The sequence below is a fragment of the Dermacentor variabilis genome, chromosome 5 (assembly GCF_050947875.1).
Source record: "Dermacentor variabilis isolate Ectoservices chromosome 5, ASM5094787v1, whole genome shotgun sequence".
NCBI classification, from domain to species: Eukaryota; Metazoa; Arthropoda; class Arachnida; order Ixodida; family Ixodidae; genus Dermacentor; species Dermacentor variabilis.
In genome coordinates, this window is record NC_134572.1 from 69,058,198 (window position 1) to 69,084,863 (window position 26,666).

The 26,666-nt window shown below is 46.8% G+C and overlaps 1 protein-coding gene across 1 annotated transcript in view; it reads right to left on the reverse strand.

Annotated features, from left to right (window-relative positions):
- The window catches only part of igl (IQ calmodulin-binding domain containing protein igloo), a 242,356-nt gene extending 215,913 nt beyond the window's left edge, over nt 1-26,443 (reverse strand). Inside the window, exon 1 of the mRNA XM_075692777.1 lies at nt 25,731-26,443. Within this exon, the coding sequence (XP_075548892.1) occupies nt 25,731-25,932 (202 nt within the window). The 5' untranslated portion in view covers nt 25,933-26,443. The remainder of the gene's footprint in view (nt 1-25,730) is intronic.
- Nucleotides 26,444-26,666: the final 223 nt, after the last annotated feature.

Here is a 26,666-nt window from a genome sequence, read left to right on the forward strand (position 1 = left end):
GCCGCCGCCATCGTTTGGTTAAGCTGCGGCGAGCTTCCCAGAGGTGCATCAGGTGGTTATCCACGGCCGGTGCACGTTCCGTAAGCTGTATGTGCTTTTCGTGTGAACGGAGTGTTTGCATGAGTCCGTGCGCCCAAGTGGAGTAGCCTTGTTCCAAGAGAGAAGTTACTGGGAGGGCCTAGCGGAAAGCATTCCAGTCGGGGAGTTCGGCTTGTGCAAGGGGCGATGTAAGGGTCGAGTGTAAATGATAGTGTTCAGTATGCAGTGGTCGCTACCGAGGGTCTCCTCGGTGTTGATCCAGTCTGCGTGTCGGATGTGTTTCGTGAGGGTAAGGTCGGGGCAGGTGTCCCGAGTGACAGAATTCCCTACACGTGTTGGGTGGACCGGGTCGGTTAGAAGAGTGATGCCCAGCGTAGATATAAGTCCCGCCAACTTACGACCACGCGGCTCTTCCTTGCGATAGCCCCACATGGGACAGGGGGCGTTAAAATCGCCCACTATCATCAGGGGATCGCGACCCGCGATCCTCAGCGCTGCGCTAAAGATGTTAGAAAAGGCAACATTTTTTAGCTTCGGGGGGCAGTATATATTAAGGATGTGTACGGGGCTATCTGTTCGCCGCAGGGGGAGGACAGAAACCATCACGTACGAATATTCCAGATTTAGGTCGAGATCAACCTCCTGCGCTGTGTAGCCTTTATGGACTAGGAGACAGGTGGACGGGTCTCGCTGAAAAGCGTTATAGCCCGAGAGCTTAACCGCAGCCCCGGTTTCTTGCAGTGCAAGTACTGCGGCGGGGTATTCGAGGTTTTCAATGTACGCCCTTAAGTGGGCGCGTTTCGTCCTGTCTTTGAAACCCCGACAGTTCCACTGTACAAGAGAGAGAGCTTGCTGTCTTTCTGGGGGGCGCCGCCCTCTAGGGAGTTGGTTGGGAGGGGACGCAGCCATGTTGATTTGAAAGGAGATCGCCTTGGAGAGCCGGCCCAGGTTCCGTCACCTGCAGCTGGAGCGATTCCGGCTCCTCCGAGAGTTCGGTTAGATCGATGGGTCGGGTGAATTTTGAAGGGCGGTTCACGTCTTTGAGGGGTCCCGTTCGGCGGAAAATCCGGGTGTTTGACTCTAGCCACGTCTTAATGTTGGCCGTCACGGCGGCCGTAACCGTAGCTGTGACCGCCTTGAGAAGGCTGTCTTGAATTTGGCCAAAATTTGATATCTGAGCCGTTAATTCGGCAAGGGCGTTTTCGAGGGCGGTGAAACGCACGTCAGAGCTAGAGGGTGTTAGGTCCGCCTGCACCACTTGCATCGGTTCCGGAGCTACATGGGCAGGGCGCGGGGAGGACCGAGCCGTTTCTAGCGCGTGAATTTTCTCGTTAAGTTGAGCATTTTGTGCCCGGAGAGTCTCGAGCTCGCGGCGGAGGTCCGCGACGTCAGAGTTAAGGGGGGGATGAGGAGGAATCTTTAGTGGGGGGGGAAGGTAGGGAAGTGCGGGGAGGCGGAGGAGGCCCGTCTCGGCTGCCTACCTTGGGCTGAGACGTATTCTTTGGTGTGCCAGACGGAGGGCCTTCGAGAGCCGGAAAGTCCCCGTCTTGGAATGTAGGGGCGCCTGTATCCCGTGACGCTTTCGGGTTAGTTGACCGAGGTGACTTGGGGGCACGTCCAGGCAAGGTGCCCGCCGGTGGCGCTGGTCCGGTTGTGCCTTTCGTCCTCTTGTTGCTAGGAATGAGAGCTTTTGGAGTGGTGTCAGAACCCGAGGGCACTGCAGGCCGAGGTTGGGTTCGTTGACCGGTCGGCTTGCCCGGTTGTTGCAGCCGTCGAAATTTGGCTTTACAGTCTTGCGAGCCCGTAAGATGAGCCCCACCGCACACGATGCAGGAAGGAGTGCACTCGTGGGGCGCCATGTTGCCATCTTCGAGGACTGCGACAATTTCGCCGCAGTGTCCACAGCGATTGTCTTGAGGATTTGGGCATAAGTCCGGACGGTGACCGATGGTACCGCATCGGAAACACGCGGGAATAGTCCGCTTATATTCGCGCACCACAGTCACCACACTGTTATAGTGCACGTAACGCGGTACTCTGTGTCCCACGAAGGTGAGCAGGGCAATCGTCGACTTCCCCAGCTTGCGGATGAAGGCTATCTCTCCTCCGCGCCACTGGACTTTAGATTTCAGGGTGGTAGAAGTTTCCTGCTCATGGACCGTAATAATCCCCCTGCAGACTTCACCGTTGACTTTGGCGTGTCCGACCACCGGGATGGGGCCTTTCGAAGCATTGAGTGTAAATTCACGAGCGAGCGCGTTCGCCACATTGACGTCTTGAGTGGTGGCAATGACAATATTCTGGTCCCAGATGGGCCAGACACTCAGAGTGTCCACCGAAGATGGATTTACATAGGCAGAGAGCAAAGCACCAAGCTCACCGTTCTGCAGGGCTGTCTTCAGGGAGATCGTCACTCTGGGCTTGATGACAATCGTGAAATCTTCTTTGCGGAGTCGAGGCATAGCGGCGGGCCGCCATTTCTTCGATCCCGCTGCTTGCGAGAGCTGAGGGTTGGACTTTTCAGGATTCGTAGGCACAGAAACGCCGCAACTCATGGAGCGTCCGTTGACCGCCGAAGTGTTCGAGCGTTGCTGGCGTTTACGAAGTGCCACCAACGAGAAAAGGCCTTCATCCACTATCTCCTCCGTCGGAGTGGAAGTTTCAGGCGAAGACGGGGCTTCTGCGACGATTTCTGACCATGTCATCGTCTCGGGATCGTACCCGCGCCAAGCAGACGCCGCCATGGCAGTCGCGGAGAACGATGGAGATCGAGTCCGGGGCGTTAGGCTCAGCTGGGTGAAGTGGCGGAGACAAAACTGGGCCTAAAAGGCCCCAAAAAATGGCCCACCTGCTCCAGAGCGGTATCTTCGGGCGCAGGGTGATGTTATTCGTCTAGTAGAGGCAAAATTTCACGTGGTCCCTTGGAATTTTCGGTAAACCGGAGGAAAATTGCAGGAACCGATGTGAGGCGCGTCCGCTCGCTCCGCGCTCGCAGCGTTCCCCTGCGTTGCTCGACGCTTTCCGTGTAATAGGTGGACGCAAAGTCCGATTCGGGGCGCCTCGTAAGTGATCCCTGCGCCGTAGCGCTTTGTCTTACACCCCTTGGCGGGTCGATGGGAACGCTGTCGCGTTCCACTCTTGAAGGCGAAGCTTAAGCGTCCTCCAATTTCTTCCGCCACTGGTGGACGCTGTGGGCTACCTTGGACCGAACTGGCTCATTTTGAAGGCTCGTGGCGGGAAAATTTTTGAGTTGGCTAGTTCCCTACTTTTTTGGCTATTTTTTTAGCAAGATATCCTGATAGAATCTACGAATAAACAACTCCAATTATTATTCTCAAATTCTACTTCACTGTACGAAGCCTCTTAGAACACAAAACGTGCAACGACCATCATCGTCAGGGCACCAAGAAGGTGTACTTGAAGAGAACGATGTGACCATGTCTGGGAATGAAGCTTAGTATAGAAATGACTTTGAACTGGCATATGCGGAGTATTACCTGCTCCGATTTTTTTTACTATCTCAAGAAATGTTTGGTAAGGTAAGCTTAACCTTGGTTACGGCGAGTTTGTAGCATCCACCACTGTAGCCATTCAGAAGTCATTTGTAATATGTCCCTGCGCCTAAACTCAATTTAGCAAGCGGAGATTAACTTCTATTACCATTGCAGATTTCTTCTCCCCGTAAAAGATTACGACAGTGAACGCAATTATATATAGCTGAAAACTTGTTAACAGCGAGTTGGTATGATTAAGAATTCTCAGTTTTCCTAGCCATATATATAAATTTGTTTCTATGCTCTTACTGAATTTTTAGGCGACCAATGAGAAGTGCCAGTTCAACTTTGTTTTAAAGCAGAGCAGAAGTGTTCATCTTGTACTTTTCTCCGAAGTCTACAATAAAAGGGTGTTTTGCCAACAGTATTCTGAATATGTTTTTCTTGAATGTGTTCCATGGGTTGTGAATTCGAGCAAAACGAAGTGCAGCGACTTTCGTAAGAACCCCCCCCCCCCTTTATTTCTTTACCGCAAAACTGTACATAGCTAGGGTTCCATGCATTTTTGTTCTCCGTGAACCAAAATTATCATCATCAATATCTTATACCTCCGTAAGCATTCATCCTCGCATAAGCAAGCAAAAGATGCGATGGCTCATAGCCCCGTAAGGCAGAGGCTACGAGCAATCAGCAAAGGGGAGCGAACAGTGCGAAATTCGCATACGACATACAAAACAACATGCCGGAAACTGTCATCATCAATGGCTCGTACCCCCGTGAGCAATGGCTCATACCCCTGTAAGCAAGCAAAAGATGCAATGACTCTTCGTCTCGTTAGGTTCATGGCTACTTACTTTGCGTGCATTAGCTGTGATGACACTACACGTGTTGTCGTTGTCGGTGGTTTCATTGTGGATGTGTCGGTACCGAAAAGGGAGCGGCTTACGCCTTCCGTGTTGCAGACACATCCCTTGCGATGCCACACCGATCCGGCCCAGCCGACCACCCAGCGGCGTACGTGCATCGATTTCACATTATGAAAGAATGTGGTTGCAGTTGAGAGTAAAATAAGGACCACCGATCTAGAGTGTAAACGAGTGTGCGTGCCTTTCGTCACGATGACCACCCAACAATACGATAAATCAGTTCGTACCTTTGTTCAAAATTACGTGCTACCTCCGTGTCGTGCGTTAAACAGCTTCGTTGGTCGACCACCATCGCAGAGTGGAATGGCTCGTGATTTTGTAATTTTTTTTATAAATCGATGTATGCTGGAACGGGACCGTTGCAAAAGGAGCACTTCGATGTTCAGACTTCGAACAAGCAATATTTCTTTTTTTTTTCCTCGTGTGGCTGCCCATGGCAGCGGCTCGCTACCATACGTGCCTATTTTCTTCGGCCTCTGCAGTGACCTCGCTATACTCAAAACGTTCGCTATTTTTGTTGTTGTTGTTAGCTCGTTTCCCAGTTTCATGTCGTCGGTGTAGCCGTCCACCGCGAGAGAGAGGGGAAAGAGGAAGGAAATCAGAATGAAGAGTAGTGCGCCAGGAGGTGCTTACTTTGGTGGAAGTTCCCGTGCATTAGGGACACGTTAAATATCACCTGGTGGTCAAAATTAAACCGGGAACCCCCACTACGGTGCGTCTCATAATCAAATCGTAGCTTTGGCACGTAAAACTCCACAAATCAATTCAATCCATTGGTGGAAGCACACGCGATGTCACCTGCGCTTTCACCAATGGGAGAGGAGAGTTTTATCGATGGACGGAAACCCGACGCAACCCACGAACCCACCTATTGCGCCCACGGAATCGCAGAAGTTTCGCCATGGCGCGGTTACGCTCTGCCTTTCCCTACGTGAGTCGCTGGCGGCGCAAATGACGGTGTCTCGATCGGCGCCGATGTAGGCTTAGAAAGCTGGCGAGCGCTCGAGTAGTAGGTTAAACCAGAAAGCTGTAAAACGTTGTTCGCACTGTAGTGTGTCGGTGTAAGTGGGACCTGCAGATCCGCAAGAGATTGAGCGAGTTGGATGACCGGACTGTAAACGCCTAGCCCGCATCACAGTTAACGCTCAGACTTCGGCGTCACACACTCATAACAATCCAAAGAGACATTTCTTGGATACTTTTCGAGATTTTCGGATGCTTCTGACTTTATGGGCTTGGCAACCTAGACATCCGATGAACTCCCCACACTAAGCCAGATGAACTGCATCGGCGCTAGCAAATGGGCTGGAGGTGATGGTAGTGGTCATGAGTTGTAGCAACAAGCAGGTTTATCCTGGCAATTAAGGCCGGCAGTTACGCTACCCGAGCGTCTCTTATAGAATCACTGTGGTGTTTTACCACTTGACCATCAGGTCAGTCTCTATTAAGAATGTGATGAGGAGACGTGAAGCAGGTGGGGGCGAAATGCAATAACGCCCATGTACCGTGCATTGGGAAACTCAGGTAATCAAAATGACTCCAGAGTCCCCTGTACAACGTGCCTCATAATCAAATCGTGGTCTTAACGTGTAAATACCCAGACTTTAATGTTTTTATTCGGCGCTAGCACATTGTTATCCTTTTAGAGACAGGAACGTGGCTTCTTTCGTAGATGCTGCCGATAATAGGAGCCAAACTGCGTCTAAACCACGTAAACATTTATTGGCGTCTATGTAATTCATTGGGCCGAAGGTGTTGAAACCGCCTCCATATTGCATGCGGTACACAAGTGCAAGGCTGGCTTCCTTGCTATGGCGATATATTCTGATAGCGAAGTTATATTCACGGCAGCACAGGCTCGGCGCACCCAAACGGTGTAACAAATGGTACGAAGCCACGCCTCCAGGCCTATAGCTGCACCTGCACAGGTTTGCTTAGATGCGCGGCCCAACCGGCTGCACTGGCTATCGGCGGAGCGCGGCCACGCGCTAGCGTGTTCACCCTACATGTGCACTAGCCGGTACATGCAAAACAAGTCGCGCACCGCATAGCCACTACACAGACGTGACGAAAGCGAGGCTTTTCTTTTTTTTTTTTTTTTTGCCTAGCTCAGTGCGGTTTCGCTTCCGTCGGTCGGTCGGTCGGTCAGTATCTTCTCGGGTATATTTGTAGATACAGAGAAGTTTAGATTGATAACAGAACATATCCATATAAGACACGTCAACAATTGACTCTTAAAGTATGACGTCAGAAAGAGACGTGAAAATAGAGATTTCTCAGGAAGATACAACCAAAGGTCAACATTGTCCTGCCGGCCATTTACCTTAGCGACTCTGTTCAAGCACATCACCGTCAAGTTTACCTTTTGCAATACTACAATATTACCTTACATTTTTGAATATAGTAACTTAAGCTTCATAAGCACACCATATGGAAGCTGTAGAAAAAGGATCATCATCATCAAACTGGCCACTGTAATCGCTGCACGTTGACCTTCGAAGTAGTTACCATTGAGCACTGCTTCACTACTCTGTGCAATAAAACGATAAATTAAGACCTAAAGCACGTATACATATAACGTCACCTCATAGGAATCTTAAATGCACAAAGCCCCCAAATAGAATGGTGCGTGATGTTCAACAGCTTCTATCGAAATTTCTTATATTTGGGATTGGCCCCAATTCCCGGGTCACTGCGTATATGTGGCCATTCCTGACAAATCTCCAGAATGCCACTGTGACCACACGAGGGCAGAGCAACCCACGGGGTATATATGTGCCGTTCTTCTCTCTGCCCCACACCTCTCGCTGCTCTTATTTCCCCGACAAGCATTAAACGTCGCCTTCGTCCACGTGACATCGCTGCTTCGAGGTCGCCCGGTGTGCTTCCACATCAAGAGGTGCTTGAATTTCAATACAATTAGTGCACAAGACATAAGCATTGCATGACAATAAAGTTCTCGTTGAAACAGTACATAAACGTTAAATAAGATTACACGTTGCATGAAATGAACATAAAGGCAATTGCACGCATAGCATTTAGTTGTACATAACGTAACCAACCACCTCGCAATAGCTTCGCTTCACATTGATTCCAGCAGCACGTAGGATCTGTGTAATATTTACCAACGTAATCACGTTTCTTTTTTTTTTACCACTAGGATAGTGCATTTGCAATGTGATAGCACTGACACGCTGCAATGCTACGAAGAGCTAATAAATGCGGAACACCTTCGTTACACTTGATTACTTTAAGTTGGGAGGCGGAGAAACGGCTTAACGGGGCTCCAATCGTGCTGTACCTCCAAAACTAAACACTCCTGCATGAGTCACGCCATATAAAGCGCGCTTGCCAGATGCGCAAATCGAAACTCGCCTTCTAGTTTGTTTTCTCATGTTCGTCGTTTCATACTGGCGTGACAGTACATTCAGAGGGGAACAAAATGAAACAAAAGAGGGAGTTCCCTTTTCTTGCGGCATCTTCCTCGAAAGAGCGTGCGAGGAGAGAGTGGCCGGCGCTGAAACGACTCTCGAAACGCACTCGGTGTGCTTCTACCGTTTCAGAAATAAAGGTCCGCTGAACGCGGGGTTCTTACGGCTTTGGAAAACTTGGCGCCGTTGGAATTTCCAACTCGTAAACTTGGCCTCGGGCATCACAGAGCGGACGTTCACGCGATGGTTGATAGTTCAGATATTCGGTCAGTCTGTGAAAGAGGCCCTTCGCGAAAAAAAAGTGCGAAAGAAAGAAAGAAAGAAGGAAAGAAAGAAAGAAAGAAAGAAAGAAAGGAAGAAAGGAAGAAAGAAAGAAAGAAAGAAAGAAAGAAAGAAAGAAAGAAAGAAAGAAAGAAAGAAAGAAAGAAAGAAAGAAAGATGTGTAAATGGCAAACTGTCCTGCGAGGTATGGTCGGTATGCTGCGTGCCAGCTTCCGACCTCATGTTCTTTCTTCGAACAGGAGCACGCGCCTCATTTATATTCCTTTTTAAAAGCCACAGTCCAAAGCCATGGCGTCCGAACCGAGGCGCTAAAGAAAAATAAAATTTCAAGTTTGAATTCAAGTGCGACGCTGGAATCTAACTCTCGCAACGGGACAAAAAAATATAATGAAAGAAATGGGTTACAAAGTGCGTCATTTAAGTGCTCCGCTGTGAATCTTTCCCGTTTTTTATTTTTTATTTTGTTTTCTTTGCAAAAAAATGCACCTTTAAACATGTCCCAGCACTCTACGGCTGAGCACTCCAACATCGTTGTCGTGCGCCCTTTTAGCTCTTGAAACCGTATTTTTGTTGGCTCGCTAGTTATGGATATTTCTCAAGCACTATGGTATACTTCTGCCACTCACCAACGAGATTACTTTTTTTATTATTTCTCTCGTTTCAGTCTATGCCATCTGCACCAGTAGACAGGCTTTAAAAGGGCTGCTGTTAGTTCTCATCTCAAATCTCAAACAGATGGCTTGTGTAACGCCTGCAAAGTGGTTTGTTACATCTGTGTTGCTGTTGTTTCTTTCTGTATTATTATTTTATGAGGGCTACTGACAGGGATCGTCTGTCCAATGAGCGAGCTCGGTACCTCGTTTGGCGCTGAGCAACGGCCTATCAGTTCGAAGCTACATCTCGAGCTTTGAACCAACACTAAATTCTGGCATTCTGGCCCCATTCAAGTACAGCCGTAGCGACCTCGTTCTCAAGAACAGAGAGCCATTGGATTTGATTCGCTGAGGCGTATCGCATACTCCGAAACGTACAAAGTGCATAGTGGAGGAGAATCAGTGCGGATCGCCTGAAGGCAGACGAATTAGTTGGCGCCGTGTGCCAACGTTGCCTGAGCCTTTGTGACATCTTGCCGTGGCGCTGATTGTCGATGACTCAATATTTTTTTAAGTTTGACAGTGGAGCGGATTCTCCCTTTTTTCGCTTATACCATGCTTGGCGACGCTGCGCAACCCGCGTCGTCAAACGACAAAAATGAGTAATCCCGGCAGCAGTAAATGTAACATGCGTTTAATTATTTGTTGTGTATCTCGCTTTACGTCTGCTTTCATCTGAATAAATTTGCGTAATGAATCAGGGAACGTAAACGTAATCTATCAGGGACTATCGCCAGGACTTGAGAAACAAGGCGTACGCGATAAATGTCTGTCCGTCTGTCGCTCTGCCTGTTTTCTCATAAATCAAATAGGCCGTCTTAGCGTACGGTAAAATCAAGACTTTACGGCTCAAGAGCTTGCAAATTCTGCACAGCGCACGCGCGCGCTGCGGGTTAGAGCCACCAGCGCATAATGGAGTAGCTCTATCTCAACATTACAATGTCTCTCTGGGAGGGAGCTTTAACTTTATTATAACATGGCGGTGGCATTCCAAAAGAGAGCTTCCAGTTTTTGACGAAATGCATTTTTCATTGGCTTTTGCTTTGTTAGTGCGAGTTTCATCCTGTGACCGGCGCCGACTCGATGAGCGATGACCATGCACTCTTTCACAAACAGGTGAACACGACACGACTCTTCACACACGTAAAAACGATGCATAATGTTTTTTATTCAGCGTACTGTAAGGTGCGGAAATGCATTCCGCGTACTTTATTATTTACAGGAAATAATTAACTGCACTTGAATTATCTCCAACGTTAGCGGTCATAACACGAGTCTGTAAGGTGCGATATGTGGTGGAGTGACTCCCCTGTTGACAAATGCAGACACGTGGAAATGCACGCTTAGGCGCTAAAGTAGAGCTTGTGCAACTCTGCAAGGTACGCACGGATCACGAAGAGCTGTCATAAATAGCTCGCATATTTCTGCATAACCACACCGTTCCTCTTTCTTCACGCTTTATTATTAACACCTACCTTGTCAAGAAATGACGCTCGAAAATGCCGACGGCTCTTGCGTATGTGGTATATACGTATGTTATATGCGCACAGTATCTATATGTATAAGTTGCATGTACAGATGCATAAGAGTTATAGAGCTTATGTCATATAATATGTATAAATCAGCCTTCTCACAGGACACAGTGTAGCCGGCACCTCATTCGCGAGCCAATAAAGTCTTTATTCAAGTCAATTAAGAGAAGTGCTTCTTACGATGAATATATAAAAAAGACGCAAATAAACGAACCTTACTCGTGAGAGTGCACGTATTTCATATAAACGTACAATTTTATTAATAGCTAACCATACTGCCACGTTAGGTTCTCCCTCTCTCTCTCCCTCTCTCGCTCCCTCTCTCTCTCTCTCTTGCTAGATGAAACAAGTTTTCCGCAAATGCTGCCGTTTCTTCTGCTGAGTTAAGCACCAAGTTCGCGTTTATTTTCATCGGGTACTTTATTTTACTCTTGATTCGACTCGGTTGAAAACAATTCCTGGCATGGTATAGCGATATAACAATACGAGGTTTTTCCTGCCCCTTTAACGAAGCGGCCGGGTCCTCATTAGGGGATGAATAGCGGATCGCAGATCGCGATCACGGCATCTGTTTTGCTCCTACCTAGCCCCTCTATCTTAACAATTATCTGGGTCTCTCTCTCTCTCTTTATATATATATATATATATATATATATATATATATATATATATATATATATATATATGTGTGTATGTGTGTGTGTGTGTGTGTGTGTGTGTGTGTGTGTGTGTGTGTGTGTGTGTGTGTGTGTGTGTGTGTGTGTGTGTGTGTGTGGTTCTCGTTTTCTTGTAATTCAGTTTGTTGTTCGTATTATATGCCTCTCGTCGCATGGTGGTTTGCCTTATATTTTCCTGCTTACTGGCGTAAGTGTTCGTCACGCTGCTGTATAAACTATAGCGAAAAGGATCACAACAGCACGGACACTTGAATTAACGCGGCAGAGGGGGGGGGGGGGGGAGCAAGGGTCCTATATGCTTCTTATAAGCTTTACTGCAATACACAGGTGAGATTACTTAGCAGGCAAAAATAAGAATAGCCGGCAAACACCGGAAGCCTCAGGCTGCAGCAATGTGTTCGACGATACAGCGTGTCGTCGTCAGGGATGAAGCGCTGCAAGTGTCCAGCTCTGTAACAACGTTGTCAACTGCCGCATTATTATAGCAGCACGTCTTAATTTCGGAAGCCGCCTCTCACGCGATTTTAGATTATCTTTTACGGTCGGTTAACTCGTTCAAGGAATATTACGCAAACGGGTTAGTGGCAAAGCAAAAATGATCATCATAAATCTGGCATCTTACGGGGCATAACCACGATGAGATTATGGGGCATGCCATAGATGGGGACTCCGGGTTAATTTTGGCTACCTAGAGTTTCTTAACGCGCAACTATATATAAGTACAGGTGCGTTGTTGCGTTTTTCTGCAATCGAAATTCGTTAGTCGTGATCAGCATTGAACCCGCGACCTCGACCTCAGCAGCGTGACGCCTTAGCCAATGGGATGCCGCGGCTGGTGTCGCGGTAAAGCATCTTGTTCGAGGTCAGAATAAAGCCACAAAGCAAGGGATGCTTGAAACGCAATTTTGACACTCACGGAGAGCAGCAGCGAAAAATAATGCGGGCCCCATTTTCGCGTTTATCTCAGAGACAGATAATGACCTTCCCATTTTCCAACCACCGATCGGAGAGAAAACGCGACTGGCGTAATCGAGCTGCAAATGCCCCTATCGGAATGCGGTGAAGCGCGCCCCAATTCGGAGAGCGGGTTGCGCAAACTTCTCCTCCCCACTTAGCGGCAATGGGGAGAAGACTCCCTACTCCGCCAGCATGCCAAACAGCTTTCCGCACCATCGCCGTGCTTCGCAACTCACTTCTCCGTGTACTCCACATCAGTGATTCGTTGAAGTTCTCTGGTTTTGGAAAGTGTGAGTGAAATCCCCCCCCCCCCCACGGCTCAAGGCTTGGGGTGTCCTGCTGCTGAACGCGAAGTCGCGAGTTCGACTCCGCGCCCAAGCGGCCGCATATCGATGGGAGCGCAATGCACAAACATTTGCGTATCGTGTTAAATGAAATCTGAACTCCATAATTTAGCTGAAGCCCTGCACTACGGACGACGTTTCTCATAACCTGTGCGCTCCTTACATATGTAAAATAAATGACCGAAATAAATAAATAAATAAATAAATAAATACAACAATACTTTTATTCTGTTGAAGGTGTCCTGTGACGTATTTTTGGGACCTTTCTTTTTGCGATGACGCACGTTCTCCATCTTGGCAATGAAAGGCATTAGCTAACGGAGAGACCACTGCAGTGGAAACTTCGTTTTAAACGAGAACCTAGGAATATGGTAACGCAGAAATTTCAGTCTTATCAAATAAGCTGCTTCGAAAAAACAAAACAAGGACAAAAACAAGAAACAGAGAAATCTGGTTTCGCACATGAAATGGAATACCGAAAGTTCTAAATATGGAGACTGAAAGAATATCTCACAGAAAGCAAAGCAGAAAATCGGGGCAGCAACATTAACGAAAGTGTTGGTATCTGATTTATCATTAAAGAAATGCAAGTTTTACTAAAAGAGAAAGGCGAAGATTAACAGCGCAAGTTTTTCACTTCCAAATAGCAACGAAAATCACAAACAAATAGTTGACGTACATCTGTGCAAACGTGGAAAAACACCTAGCGTTGACAACTTGAGGCCCACCTCGCTTACATCCTGTGTGGGTAAGGTAGCGGAGCACGCGGTCCTCAATCGACTCCCCCGGTTCTTATTGAATAACGACATTTACCCCCATAGTGTCATGTGATTCAGAGTGGGCCTATCCACACAGGATACTGTGAAACTGATTAAGCATCAAATCATAGACGACTCTAGCGACACTCGGTCCGTTTTGGGACTTGATCTTGAGAAGGCCTTTGATAACTTTGTATACATTTCGCATATCGTAGGCTCGATATGTCAGCTCAATCTAGGTGAGAGATTGTACAACACGTCATATCATTCCTTGAGGATGGGAAGGCTATCCTCCGGGTGGCCCAACACGAATCACAACTGCTGGAACTTGGCGAGAGGGGCACGCCACAGAGGGCGGTCATTTCCTCCTCTTTATTCAATATAGGCATGGTCGGCCTTAGCAGAAAGCTTCTCGAGCGTGAAGGCATCAAACCCATCATGTATGCTGATGATAACACCATATGGTTCACAGGAGGTAATGATGGTCAGATTAGGGGAGCCTTAGAGGAGGCCATAGACACTATCGAAACTTATATCGAACCCATCGGTCTCAGATGCTCCCCCTTGAAGTCGGAAGTCTTACTGCATAGTCCCAAGAAACGTGGTCCAAGACCCAAGGGTTGGACCTCGTTAGAAGACAGAGACATCAACCTATATACTAGAAACGGTTGCCGCATACCCAGAGTCAATCCAAGTTCTTGGGCATGATCGTTGAGTCAGGGGGTGCAAATGGCAAGACTATAGCCAAGCTAATTGCTAAAATGAAAGTGCCGTTCGTATAGTCCTGAGGGTGTCAAATCGGCATCATGGACTCAAGGAGGATAACCTCGTTCAACTAATGCATGCTTTCGTTCTGTGCCACTTTACATACGTAGCAGCCATGCATCGATAGAAACGGGCAGAGCGGGATAAATTGAATGCACAGCTTAGGAAGATTACTAAGCGGGTTTTCGGGTTACCCGTACACACTTGTACAGATCGCTTAATGCAGTTTGGCATTCACAATACCCTGGAAGAGATTCCAAAGACCCAGGAGCACGCACAGCTAAATCGCCTCACTACAACTAAGGCAGGAAGAAACCGTCTTGCAGAAACTCGGACATCACCCCGATAGAGTAGCGGAGGAGTTCTCTGACGTTGCTCCGTCAATTCGTTAGAACATTACGGCTGCGTCCATACCTACTAACATGCACCCCGATCATAATCGCGGTAGGAGGACGGCAAGGGCGACCAACCTTCTTAGGCAAATACACAGTGATCAGCGACAGTTAAGCCTTGTGGATGCCGCCTCTTGCGAGGGACGTCGGGCGTTCACCATCGTCATTGTCGATGGTCGGCAAGGAATCACTAATGCGCTCTCGGTTCGGACCAGGGGCTCGGAAATTTCTGAACAAATGGTTATTGCTCTAGCTCTGCTGGATCGCTCACGGGATGTTATATATAGCGATTCAAGGTCTGCAGGTAGAGCATTTGAAAAAGGCACCGTTTCCAAAGAGCCGCAGAGACTTTTCGGGGGCGAGGGAATCACGCATCACTTCATTTATTGACTTCCCGCACATCAGGGTCAGATAGAGGGTGCTCCTCCTAACCTCAACGAGTCGGTTCACGCGGCTGCGCGCGAACTTGCCTAACGCGCTAGCCCCGACCAATCGGAAGACGAGTACCCACAGAATAGGGACACGGCCTCTGCCTACAACGAGATTACTAAACGCTACCATCTCAGCCGTCGAACCTACTTCATTCATCGTCCACAGCTCAATACAGCTCAAGCACTAACGCTCCGTCTACTACAAACGAATATGTATCCCAATCCGTCGGTCTTACATACAATCTATCCGAATACTTACACCGATGGTACCGGCCGCGATCGCGGAGAAATAGCCATGTTAGAACACATGCTCTGGCCGTGTGTCCGGTCACGCTCTATCATCGATAACAGCTGCGTCAGATGGGAGGCGGTTCTCCGCAGCCCTCTTCTGGCTCACCAACTCTGGGCTGTCCAGAAGGCCCACGATGCGGCCGAGAGGCCTGGCCTTCCGGTTCCCACATGGGAGCGGCCCGCTTCATGATGACTCACAATCTACAGGACCTCAATAAAGTTTTACTATACCATGCCATACCATCCGTGCCGCAGGCAAGACGCGTTAATCGCATTTTAATAACTGCGATGCCTCAAAACCTGCTCCAAAGAGCAAGTCACTGCAAAACAAAAAATTACAGGACGAGTAACTCGAGTGTAGCGACCAGAAAGTAAAATGCTGTTCTGCACATCAATCGACAAACCACCGTTTCAGCGCCGGCATTGTGGCGACAGACTTATAGCTCATCTAAATTAGCCTTGGAGTGGGTGCATAAACTTAACGAATTGGTCTATAATTGACGATTTTGAACAGCTCTGATGCAGGGGAAAGTGGCTCCGTTCTGCGTGAAGAACCAGAGAAAGCGATAACTTGAGTTACTCAAGAGGCTCCTTTCTAAACTTTTCTCTATTGATACAAAATTAAGTGCCCCATTTAGCGAAAAATCCGACACCTGCAGCAACGAAACGGCACCTAAATTCCCATCGGCCCCAACGGCGTAGAGCGGGCGAAAGGGAACACCTGCTGCTGCGCGCGGTGGTGGTGGCGGTGGTGGTGGTGGTGATGATGATCTGCGCATGCTCTCGCGTGCGTTCTAACTTCACCTAGGTAACCACTATAAAGAAATAACGTATAAAAAACACGATAAATTTGAAAGTAAAAGCGTTTCAGTAGTGAGTTTCGAACCTATATGTACTCTCCACGCTCATAGGCCGAGTCTTACCCACTGGGTTAACCAAGCGTCTCAACAGGCTCAACGGAGTTCAGTTGAACATTATTACTTTCGCATTCTCAACTCATAAGAAGGGCTTAGGTGTCCTCAGGTTTTCCTTTTTTTCTTTTTTTTTTACAGCGAAAGCTGTATACGACTAAACTTCCGTTGTTTTGTCGGCGTCCGGCAACAAAAATGGACTTAGTGATTTCTGACGAACCCATACGGGTGCAATGTGGCGGTGCAGATGTCAAAATGCGGAACAGATTGCAACTCTCGCCATGAACAATAGCGTGACGTCAAGGTTATTGCAGTATATAAGTGGAAGAGGTGTGGGCGCTAAAAACAGCTGCGTTATCGACGGGGCGGACACGTATAGTTCGTACACCCGAATAACAACATGCGTACGAGGAGCGCCGGAGGGTACAGCAACGAGAATGTAAACGGCGCCGGCGCGAAACGACCACCGACGAAGAACGTTCCCGCGATGCTGAATGAAAACGATTGTGAGCCCGGGCAACCATTCCACTTTGTGAAGATGTAATGGCAGCGAAAGCACTTCGCTTTGCGTTTGAGAGCTTTGACTGTCGTCAGCTTTCGCCGCCATTCCATCTTCACAGAGTGGAATGGTTGTCATTTTTTTTTCGATGCTTTCGCTCCGTATCACCGCAATGTTTAGAACAGCGGGCTTGCAAAGGCCACACAGTGAAGCACTATATCCTAAAGTCTACAGTTTAATGGCCCTTGGGTAATCACGCTGGTTGTGCAACGCGTAACAGATAGATAAATTCGACCACACCTCCAGCCGTTATCGACGCTTAGCGGTTGCTGTTTGCGGGCGGTGTAAATCTCGTGCACTCATTAAAGGACACGCGAAGCACGTGGTCATTAAACTTAGACTATATTGGTGCCACAGTGATTGATTGTTATCGAACCATAATAAGATGGCACGTAAGGGCAAGCTGCTCACAAGCGCTGTTGGTTCTCAAGTGAGTTTTCGCATGAACTCTTATAGAAGATGTTTACAAAGAGTCACGTAAAAAAAGTTAGCTCCAGTAACACGGCTGTAATTGTATGTACTATATTCTTGGCTATAAAAGCAATGAATAAATGCTATAACTTCGCGTGTATCCCTCGATGTTCTACGTTGTACTTTTGTCATCCTTCTTGCGACTAGCAAGGAGGAAGTTTCGTGATTATTGGCACCTACAGTTTATTTAGCGTATTTTCCGCCTAATCAATTCGTTTCCACTCCTGCTCCTACCACATCAGCAGGAGTTTGTGAACCTCAATTCTCTTCTACACCGGCCTTCAAGCACCTAGCAAAACTGCCGGCAAGATCTTTATATTACGCGTACAAACTGTAGATTCCTCCGATTAACGATACTTCAGTGTGACGAAAAAATGTAGTGAATATTAACTGTATTTTTTTTCGTCATTAACTTTCTTTTTCTTTAAAGAGCTTACGGGAGGGGGGGGGGGGGGGGCTGGAATGGCGTTTCTATTCTCAAAACCACGTCAATCGTTGGGATCTAATTGCTTACGTATTTCGTTGACATCTGCGCAAGGGAGAGAGAGAGACAGAAGAAGAAGAAAGGCAGGAAGGTTAACCAGATATCTGCGCAAAGTATGAGTCATCGCAACCGTCTCTTTACGGCTTCATAACCGCGCGAGACACACCTAGGAACACGACACATCTCTGTAATGTAATGGTGCCGGCCAGTTTGAGTGAGTGAGTGAGTGAGTGAGTGAGTGAGTGAGTGAGTGAGTGAGTGAGTGAGTGAGTGAGTGAGTGAGTGAGTGAGTGAGTGAGTGAGTGAGTGAGTGTGAGTGAGTGAGTGAGTGAGTGAGTGAGTGAGTGAGTGAGTGAGTGAGTGAGTGAGTGAGTGAGTGAGTGAGTGAGTGAGTGAGTGAGTGAGTGAGTGAGTGAGTGAGTGAGTGAGTGAGTGAGTGAGTGAGTGAGTGAGCATTCAAAACCTGCACACTGTTCCATCACTACTAATCTAAAGCTTCTGCAGGGCGTAGAAATGTGAACTTTGATGAGGTCGTGGCCACGTTAACCTGCTGATAACTCTAATTGCGGCTGGGAAGGTGATATCTTGACTGGACATATAACTTCAAACATGGTCCCTTAAGGATGGTATGAGTGATTGTGTGATGTTGTCTGGCTAAACAAAAATATATACTAAATAGTGTACTGCTTACATATAAGCACACATTTGCTTAAATCTTTATACTAACTTTATTGTAACTTTATACTTACTTTTATACTAACACATTTCTTACTGCATACGTCCGATGATAGTGCTTCAGTAATATTCTCCAGCTTCGTCACCCAAGGGAATTCACCTTGATACGCCTCATGGGAGTCTAGAATCATTTGCACTCCAAAGACTACAGGAGTGCATAGTAATTACGTTGCAAACTTGTGAACGAAATTATGGCCAATAAGTCAAGGCAACGAAAATAGAACCGCAGTGGAAGGCGAGAATCATTAAACTTTATGTGATGTATATATTTTTATATGTGAATAATATACCGACCTCTTTTACATCTGCGTTCTGTGTACTTGATGTAGATTCACAGATTCGGTAATAATAAATTAACCTGCAGACGCATCTCGCTTCGTAAAAAGGCTGCATACTTCTTGTATTGATCAACTATAACGCTCTCGAGCTTGCAGTTGTGACTGACCCCAAGGTGGTGTTCAAGTCATTTTCTAGTCTCTGCCAGCCGTTGCACTTTCAAACAAAGCCGATTAATAATTACACCTTGGAAACGAGATTGAAAAAAAAAAAGAAGATGCACCTTGAGCAAACAAAAGTGGCTCTTCATCCTTTTTAAACAGTTATACTTCGAACCTTTTTTCGTTGTGTTCACGTCCACAATGCGGATGCTTGTCCAAAACCTCGCGAGCAGGCTAGCTATTTGCGAAGCAAATTTCTTCGCCTCACGGCACGTGTTCCAGCTTTCTGTAAAATTCTGGCGCTGCATTTATTAACGAGAAGAAGCGCTGACGCCAATCTCTCTGCCTCATTTGTTAATTATTACGTGTTATCTTTTTTTATCTTAGTGAGAAGAATTACAGGTACTGACCTGGTGCGTAAAGCCTTTCAATTGAAAATTTACACTTTTGCTTTATTATTTCATTAAAGAAATGTTTGAACAGCAGCACGCTCGAATCTTGTTTTACGTTCGCAGTAATGAATTCTGGCACTGGACAGGAGAAAAACAGGCTCTCTGTGTACTCCGTCATTTTCAGAAGGTTGAGAATTCCTTTTTTTTTTTTGCCTGTGTGTTCTCCGTAAGGGTTAGCAAGCATGTGACATTTCCGAACTACTCTAAACTGTCGCTCCGGTGTTCACGCCTCATACTTTAGAAGAGTCTTTTTTTTTCTCTCTCTCTCTCTCGAAAAGTATTTCGCTTACGAGGAGGCGATTTTCAAGCACGGGATATAGATCGTAGAAGGAGATCGGAAAAGTAGTGCAAAAGCATTTCAAAAAGAGCCATTGACGGCAAGTAGGTGCGCGTGCCAGAGAGGGGGGCAATGATTCGTGAATGCTGCTTCGATTTCGTCTTCAACGTTCACGGGATTCGAATGTCTTTCTGAAGCTCAAATTCTTACCTAATATTTCTGGTGATGTTCGCTGAGAACCGTGCAAGCGGAGAGAAAGGCGATATCAGATGCCACGTCAAGGATACGTTGCAACCCTGTGCCCAAGTTTAGCAAAGCTCTTTGAGCGTTGTCAGCATAAGTGAGGTTGCCGACAACAAAAATAGAAATTATAGTAGTTGTAGAATATCCTTTCTGGCGATTTTTTTTTCGCTCCTTTCCGTGCATGGCGGCCTAGTAGGAGACAAAATTATTCGGCGTATTCACTGGAGCCTTAACGCAAAGCATAGACGCCGTTTAGGTTACACGCACGTGTGCTTACTAGGATTTTGCGCCCTTCGAGCTGTGAAGATGTTTTGTTCTGATCGTATTCGGGGGTATCTAGAGACCATCCTTACAACCGAAAGATTAGTGTGTGTGTGTGTGTGTGTGTGTGTGTGTGTGTGTGTGTGTGTGTGTGTGTGTGTGTGTGTGTGTGTGTGTGTGTGTGTGTGTGTGTGTGTGTGTGTGTGTGTGTGTGTGTGTGTGTGTGTGTGTGTGTGTGTGTGTGTGTGTGTGTGTGCGCGTGTGTGTGTGTGTGTGTGTGTGCGTGTGTGTGTGCGTGTGCGTGTGTGTGTGTGTGTGTGTGTGTGTGTGTGTGTGTGTGTGTGTGTGTGTGTGTGTGTGTGTGTGTGTGTGTGTGTGTGCGCGCGCGTGTGTGTGTTCACATGTGTGTGTGTGTGCGTACTTGCGTGCGTGCGTGCGTGCGTGCGTTTCCAGGATTTGAATTCTACCGACAGCGGGTCTTACTGCAAATAACCGAGCTGTAATGACGCATCTCAACAAACTACTAGCGCATGCACACACCACTTGTTAAGTGCATCTCAAGTGCCCTTTACGTGCTACCAATCGTTAAAAACTATATTTCTTGATAACTGAGCGAGTGTTGCGATATTTGACATTCTATCAAAAATATAGGGACCATCGTTTAGCCAAGCAGCTTGTCAAAGTAGGCTTTAGTGGCTGCTCGGTCCGTTTTTGTTCAGAAAGAAAAACTTCGTAATTCCATTCTGGGTGAGGGCCAAATTTTGTTCAAACGAAAAAAACCATCGGAATTCAAATTTCTACAAATCGACTCGGTGTCACGTGGTTTTAAATATAGGTTCACGAAAAGCCATATTTGTGCACTCAAATTCATAAATTGTGGATATGATTTACTTGCAAGTTAACCGCTGTTCAAAAGCTGAGACCTACTGCGTTTTTATTTCATACGTGTGTTCTTTGTGATAGAAAGATAAAACGTAACGCTCACCAGCGTGTGCTCAAGGCTCCAGAGCCTGCAACATATTTGTTATCTGTAGATAGGGTGACATTAGAAATCATCTGCCTTAAGTCATCGATGGTAAGAAAAAGCTCGCCCTTGCTTTCAGCAGGTTTGGCATTTCATGATATATGTGCGGTAACACACCTGACTGTTGTTCGCATTCGTATGGCAGTCAGATATGCCATTTTCCTTTGAGAGATAAATTAGTATAACAAATTTGTGGTGTTTAACGTCCCTAAACTGCACATTGGGTTATGAGAGACGCCATAGAGGGCAACTGTATTAATTTTGACCCCCTGTATTTTTTTTTAATTCTTTTTTACATGCAGCCAAAGCACGGAACTCGGGCATATTTTCCCCCATTCCGGCCCCATCGATATGCCACCGCTGCGCAGTAGCACAACACCATATTCGCTGAGCTACCTCGCCGGGTTTTTCTTTCATATTGGGAAAAGGCGGGATTGAAAGAAGAGAAAATAAAACAATAGGGAAGGTGTGTCACACCTAATGTCGTATTGTAACGATGTTTGTTTGTTTGTTTGTTTGTTTGTTTGTTTGTTTGTTTGTTTGTTTGTTTGTTTGTTTGTTTGTTTGTTTGTTTTGCTACGCTGTCGATATCATATGAGACTATAGCAGGAAGTTAAACACACCAAACGTAAACTGAAAAGCCCGAAAGAAGGAAAGGAAAGGAATGCGTGAGTCATTCGATAATGGATTTACCGTCGTGAGGATACAACGTGCAAAAAAGGAACAATAGTGAAGCAAGGCAAGGTAACAAAGAAAAAAAAATTAGCGGCAAGAAGTAAAAAAAATAGAAGAAGAATAATTCGGCTAAATAAAGCCAGCACCAAGGGCACATAGCGTAAAGCGTGGTATCGAAGTTCTTTCGGAATAATATCACTTGCAAAAGAACGTTTATAGCGAAGGAGAATATAAACACATCGTCAACGTAACTGTGATCTACACTACTTTTTTTTTGTCATATTGCGCATCACGCTGCTTTGGCGCTGTTGCTATGGCGTTCTGCCACTGAGCACGAGGTCGCAGGTTCAAATCCCAGCCATGGTGGTTGAATTTAGATGTCATCGAAATGCAATAAGCCCTCGCGTGCTTAGGTTCGCGCTAGCGCAGGTTAAAAGAACTCCAGGTGGTCAAAATCATCCCGGTGGCAGCGTTGCCTCCCATCACCCTAATTTTCATCTGGAACATTAAACCCCATCAATCAATCAGTCAGCCACCTTGCGCGACTCTGATGCCTAAAGAGTATGAAGTGATTCAAGCATCCGAGTTTTTTTCTGTCTGTATGCACAAGAGGTCAGTATCAAATTTTAAAACTATTTAGTCGGCAATGAGTTTGAGAAGTGTTTGCGAGTGTTTGTGTCGTGCTGATCTGGCACGCGCGAATAATAAGCCGAAGCAACTTGTGTTTTTTGGTTATGCCGTAATCGAAACCAAAAGTTCAATTCTGCTAACTTTCTGCCATTTCGCAAAGTTAACATGTCATTTTGGTTGATTTGTTACGTTGCCAACTCACTCCACGTGTACTTGTTGAAGATAAACCTAACTGCTGCTATATACATGTGCGCCTTCTAATTTCTTTAGTCGTTTATTATAACGTAATGACCACATAATGATCAGATATCCTAGAACTAATTGAATTGGTGTGCTGTAGCCAAGCGATCTTATTTTAAGGCGGCGCAAGCCGAATATTGTTCTTGATATATATAAGATATGCTTAAAAGCCGCTGCGGAGATGTTTTCGATTATTGCCCAACATATAATCATAAGATAACCTCAATTTTGACCGCGAGAACACCTCTGGGGAGGTATTACAAATGGAGCAAGTACGAAAATCTTTTTTTCGGCTTATAAATAGCATGGCAGGGTTTTTCTTATCTTTACTTTTTAGTATATTTATGGACATTTGCAGCTTGACATGAATATTCGTGAACTATATGGCACAAAAGTAGCAAGTAGAACCTTTTGTGGCCAACTCGATGACATTGTCATATGTTGGACTTGCGTTCGCTGCATATTGTCCTAAACACTGAATTGAAAAAAAATTCATTACATTGCCTGACGGCTTCTTTCGACGCTTTAGCTTGCGAACGGTGTAGTTCAAATACATAAACATCGCATGACAATGTAGTTGTGTTCGGTGCGATGCGTAAGCACAAACACTGTACGAAATTGCACATTTCATAGGATCGAAACAAAAGCAATTGTACGCATCGCATTTGGTGTTATAGCATTTAATCAACCGCTTCTCGAAAACTTCGTTTCACATAGATGTTCACATGTGCGTTGGCTCTGCATACCTTTTATATGAATATAAGAGAAGTTGGCGCCTTTAGGCTGCTTCTCATCGCAGGGCAAACATAAAAAATAAGAACGCGAGAAGCGCTGAAAAAAAATACTTAATACAGTAAAAAAAAAGAAGAAATGAATAGTTGTGAATTCCGGCACACAAGTAAAGGATGGCATAGGAGAGAGTACAAGGACGCTCGGAGAAACACGCAGTTCTGTAAATCAGGGAACCCTCACGAAAAATCTCCCGTTCGCCTTCTCATGGATGGTTTATGTTTTTTATGTGGTTTACGCTGTTTAGAGACAAGAATCAGAAGGTCTATAAATATTTAATCTTCAAAAGTGTGAAAGATCATAACTTATTCGGGCTGTCTATTGAGACAAACTGTAGACATCCCAGACGCGCCTGTATAGACACTCTGTATATTGTCTGAATGAAAATTTAGGACGGTGACCTAACATGGCTTACAAGATCCTGTACTCTGAAGCTTCAGGTAAAGAGTTATGGAAGGCTTCAGTTTCTCTTTCCTTATTTGCACTTCTTCTAAGCAACAAATGTCACCAAATATCGGCCCTCACTCAATATGGTATCGAACTGAGACCGCCCCGAAGACAGCGTACGGAGTGGTACGCGAGCGTGCCAAAGGGCAACGTTTGCTCCAGCTCCGCTGTTCAAACAACAAACCGTTCCGGCCAAGGTTTCTCGGTTGTTCTCTTTCTTCGTGGAGGAGTGAAAGCCAGGTCTGCGTACTCTTGGTGTTCGCGCTTGGCATCTTTGTTTGCCCCGCGCTTGCAGGGTGTATCTCCGCAGTCGATACAGACAGCGCTGGTTCTTTCGAAGCCTTCCCATACTACTTCCGCGCCACATGCTTGCGTTCAAGCTTAATACACAACTGCGATCGGCTCAAGAGGGGGGTACACAGGTACAGACTTGAAGTGAGCAGCAGCAATCGAACAGGGCGTGTCTCTGGAACAAGCGATATGTATCCCGGCTCCAGAGATATTTCTGGGGGAGGAAGAGAGGTGGGGGGTATTTTGTAAATATCCACCTAGTGAGAGTGTATACATTTCGGCCACCTCATATTGACTGGAGCTGTACGAACGAAAAGAAGCTACGCTGGGCGTGCCTGCCTCCTTCTCGCTCCTACACCAGCCCAGCCGATCAGCACTTCAGCCGCAACCGAAATGGACGGCCCACTAAGTGTACACTTGCAGAATACCCAACCTGGTTCGACCACAGTTGACTACTGTGATTAGTGGAAACAAAAACAAAACAAAAATTGCGTTTTCATGGAAGGATATAGGCGCCCTCTGTTTGGCAGATGTGTTCAATGGTCGGCCACGCAGTCGAGCAAAACATCTTTGCGTCATATTGCCAAGGAAGGCTTTAGTTTCATGTTATCGTTGTTACAGAACGCGAAACTTTCATTTTATAATTAAGGCTGAGGAACGCGGTTAACTATGCGCCTATAGTGGGTATCTTCAGAAAATCTAAATGAACTATAATACTATAAGACGAGAATTGTATTTTAACAGCTCTTTGATTTGGGCTATAGTTTGTACGCTGCCCTTGGGCATGTTTCTTTCTTCGCTCACGTTCATGGACTAGCTATAACACTAGGGTAGTTCGCATTTTAGCACAGGAACAAGCCATGTTTTGTTTAGGCTTTGAGTAGAAGTTTTGATTGCTGTGTCGCCTTGTTCAGTGAGTTAAAAAAAACACAGTTAGAACTGCTTCAAAAGGACTCTCGAGAGATCTTGCGCCAGTCTCAGCAGACCTACGCTATCACTCGTAGGAGCAAATTTTACAGCAGTTTTATGTCTCCTGTTCAGCTAATGAATAAAGAACATCACCATAGTACACACCTGCGTGAAGTAAGAACACCCAACATGACCTCAAGCATAAAGGCGCGCTTAACAGAATCAAATAAACTCTAGCTGGAAACCAAAATAAATAAATGCACATGCGCACGCAGAGAAAGACTCAGAAAGTTCGTCTTTGTTGCATAGCAACGGCAAAAAACTAGACGGGTGGGCTCAGACGGAGCCATCCGTGATCTTCCATTTAAATCTTTCTCAGTGAATTAAAGGCATGCCAGTGACGACGAAATTCTTGTTACGATCTTCAGTACGAAATTCTTAGGAAACCTAGCACAAAAACCCAACTGTGCGTAAATTGGTTTATAAATGTTTTCATTCAGGTCAGCTCAAAGGTATAGTACTGCTTAGGCGGTTTCAAAAAGTTGCCACTCGTTTTACGATCGCGTTACTTGGGCGAAAGTTACGAGCATGACTAACGTCACCCCCTCTGATTCCGACGATCCGATGGCCACCCCGATCCACATGGGGTCGCGCTGCTACTAGGTGACGGTTGTGATACAATGTGCACCCGACCGAACCGATGGAGCTAATTACAAAAACTAAAACGTCTGCCGTCACTAAAAGGTTTTTGTACGCTATCGTCAGCGAAACTTCACGAATACGGGTCTGAATATATTGCAGGGAACACTAGCGGCAACAAGAAAACTTGCGACGCTGAAATGCGCGGCTGCATGCGAGCGCATTGCAGCCCAAGCTCGTTTTCATCGGCGAAAGAAAACGAGTAGGGTGTGGAGAAGGCAAACCTTGGTGACCGTGATGGTTCTCCAAAGCTTTCTCTCGGTACACGTGTGGCACGTCGTTGCAAGCCTTGTTGACCATAGCGGCGCCGTCCGCCATCCGGTCGGCCAGCATACCCGGCGGAGGAGTCTGAGGCGACGTCGCGTTGGACTTGTCGCGCACGTCAGAGTCGTCTGGTTGGGAACCTTTTCCCAGATTGCAGCCCATCGCGTGTCGAGCACGTGTTAGCCACTGACTACAGCACCGGCACCTAGGACACAACGACCTGAGGTTCGAGCACTTCGGCGATCCCCGAACAAGCTTTCTTTTTTTCGTCACGTGTATCTCGCGATGGGACCGTGAGACGGAACCGGAGCAGTAACTTCAGATTGAGCCTCGCGTAATCCTCGGACGTGCGTTGTTCTGCGGCACTACTCAACTCTTCTTCACCTCGATGCACGGTCGTTGCAGGCCCTCCCCGGCACTTCTACACGCATGGTTTCACCACATCCCACCTACTTTTCCTCACCGATGCCTGGCAGAGAAACAGACCCTTGCACCGCCGTTGTTCACTGAATAGCGTGGTCGCAACCACAAGCACTGCACAGACGCCACTACTCGACCCTGACAGGACCAGGACGACACCGGGAGACGCGATGCTGTTCCTGCCCCGCTCGCAGCCACGTGCTCCTTCCTTTGAGGCCCGCGCCCGTTCGCACACCACCAGGGTGCGCCGCCGGCTTCGGCCGTAAGGAACTGGGTCCTCCTGTGCGCCCGATGATTCGGCCTCCTCTTTCTCCTCCCGATCCCTTCCCTCCGTGCGCCCTCCGTCAACCCCCTCGCCGTCAGCGCATAGCGGGCGCACGCATTCCTGCTCCCTCATTTCGCTCCCGTTCCTCCTCCTCCTTTATATCACTGCTGAATTTCCGCGCCTTCATTACTTCCCCGACCATCCACTCCGT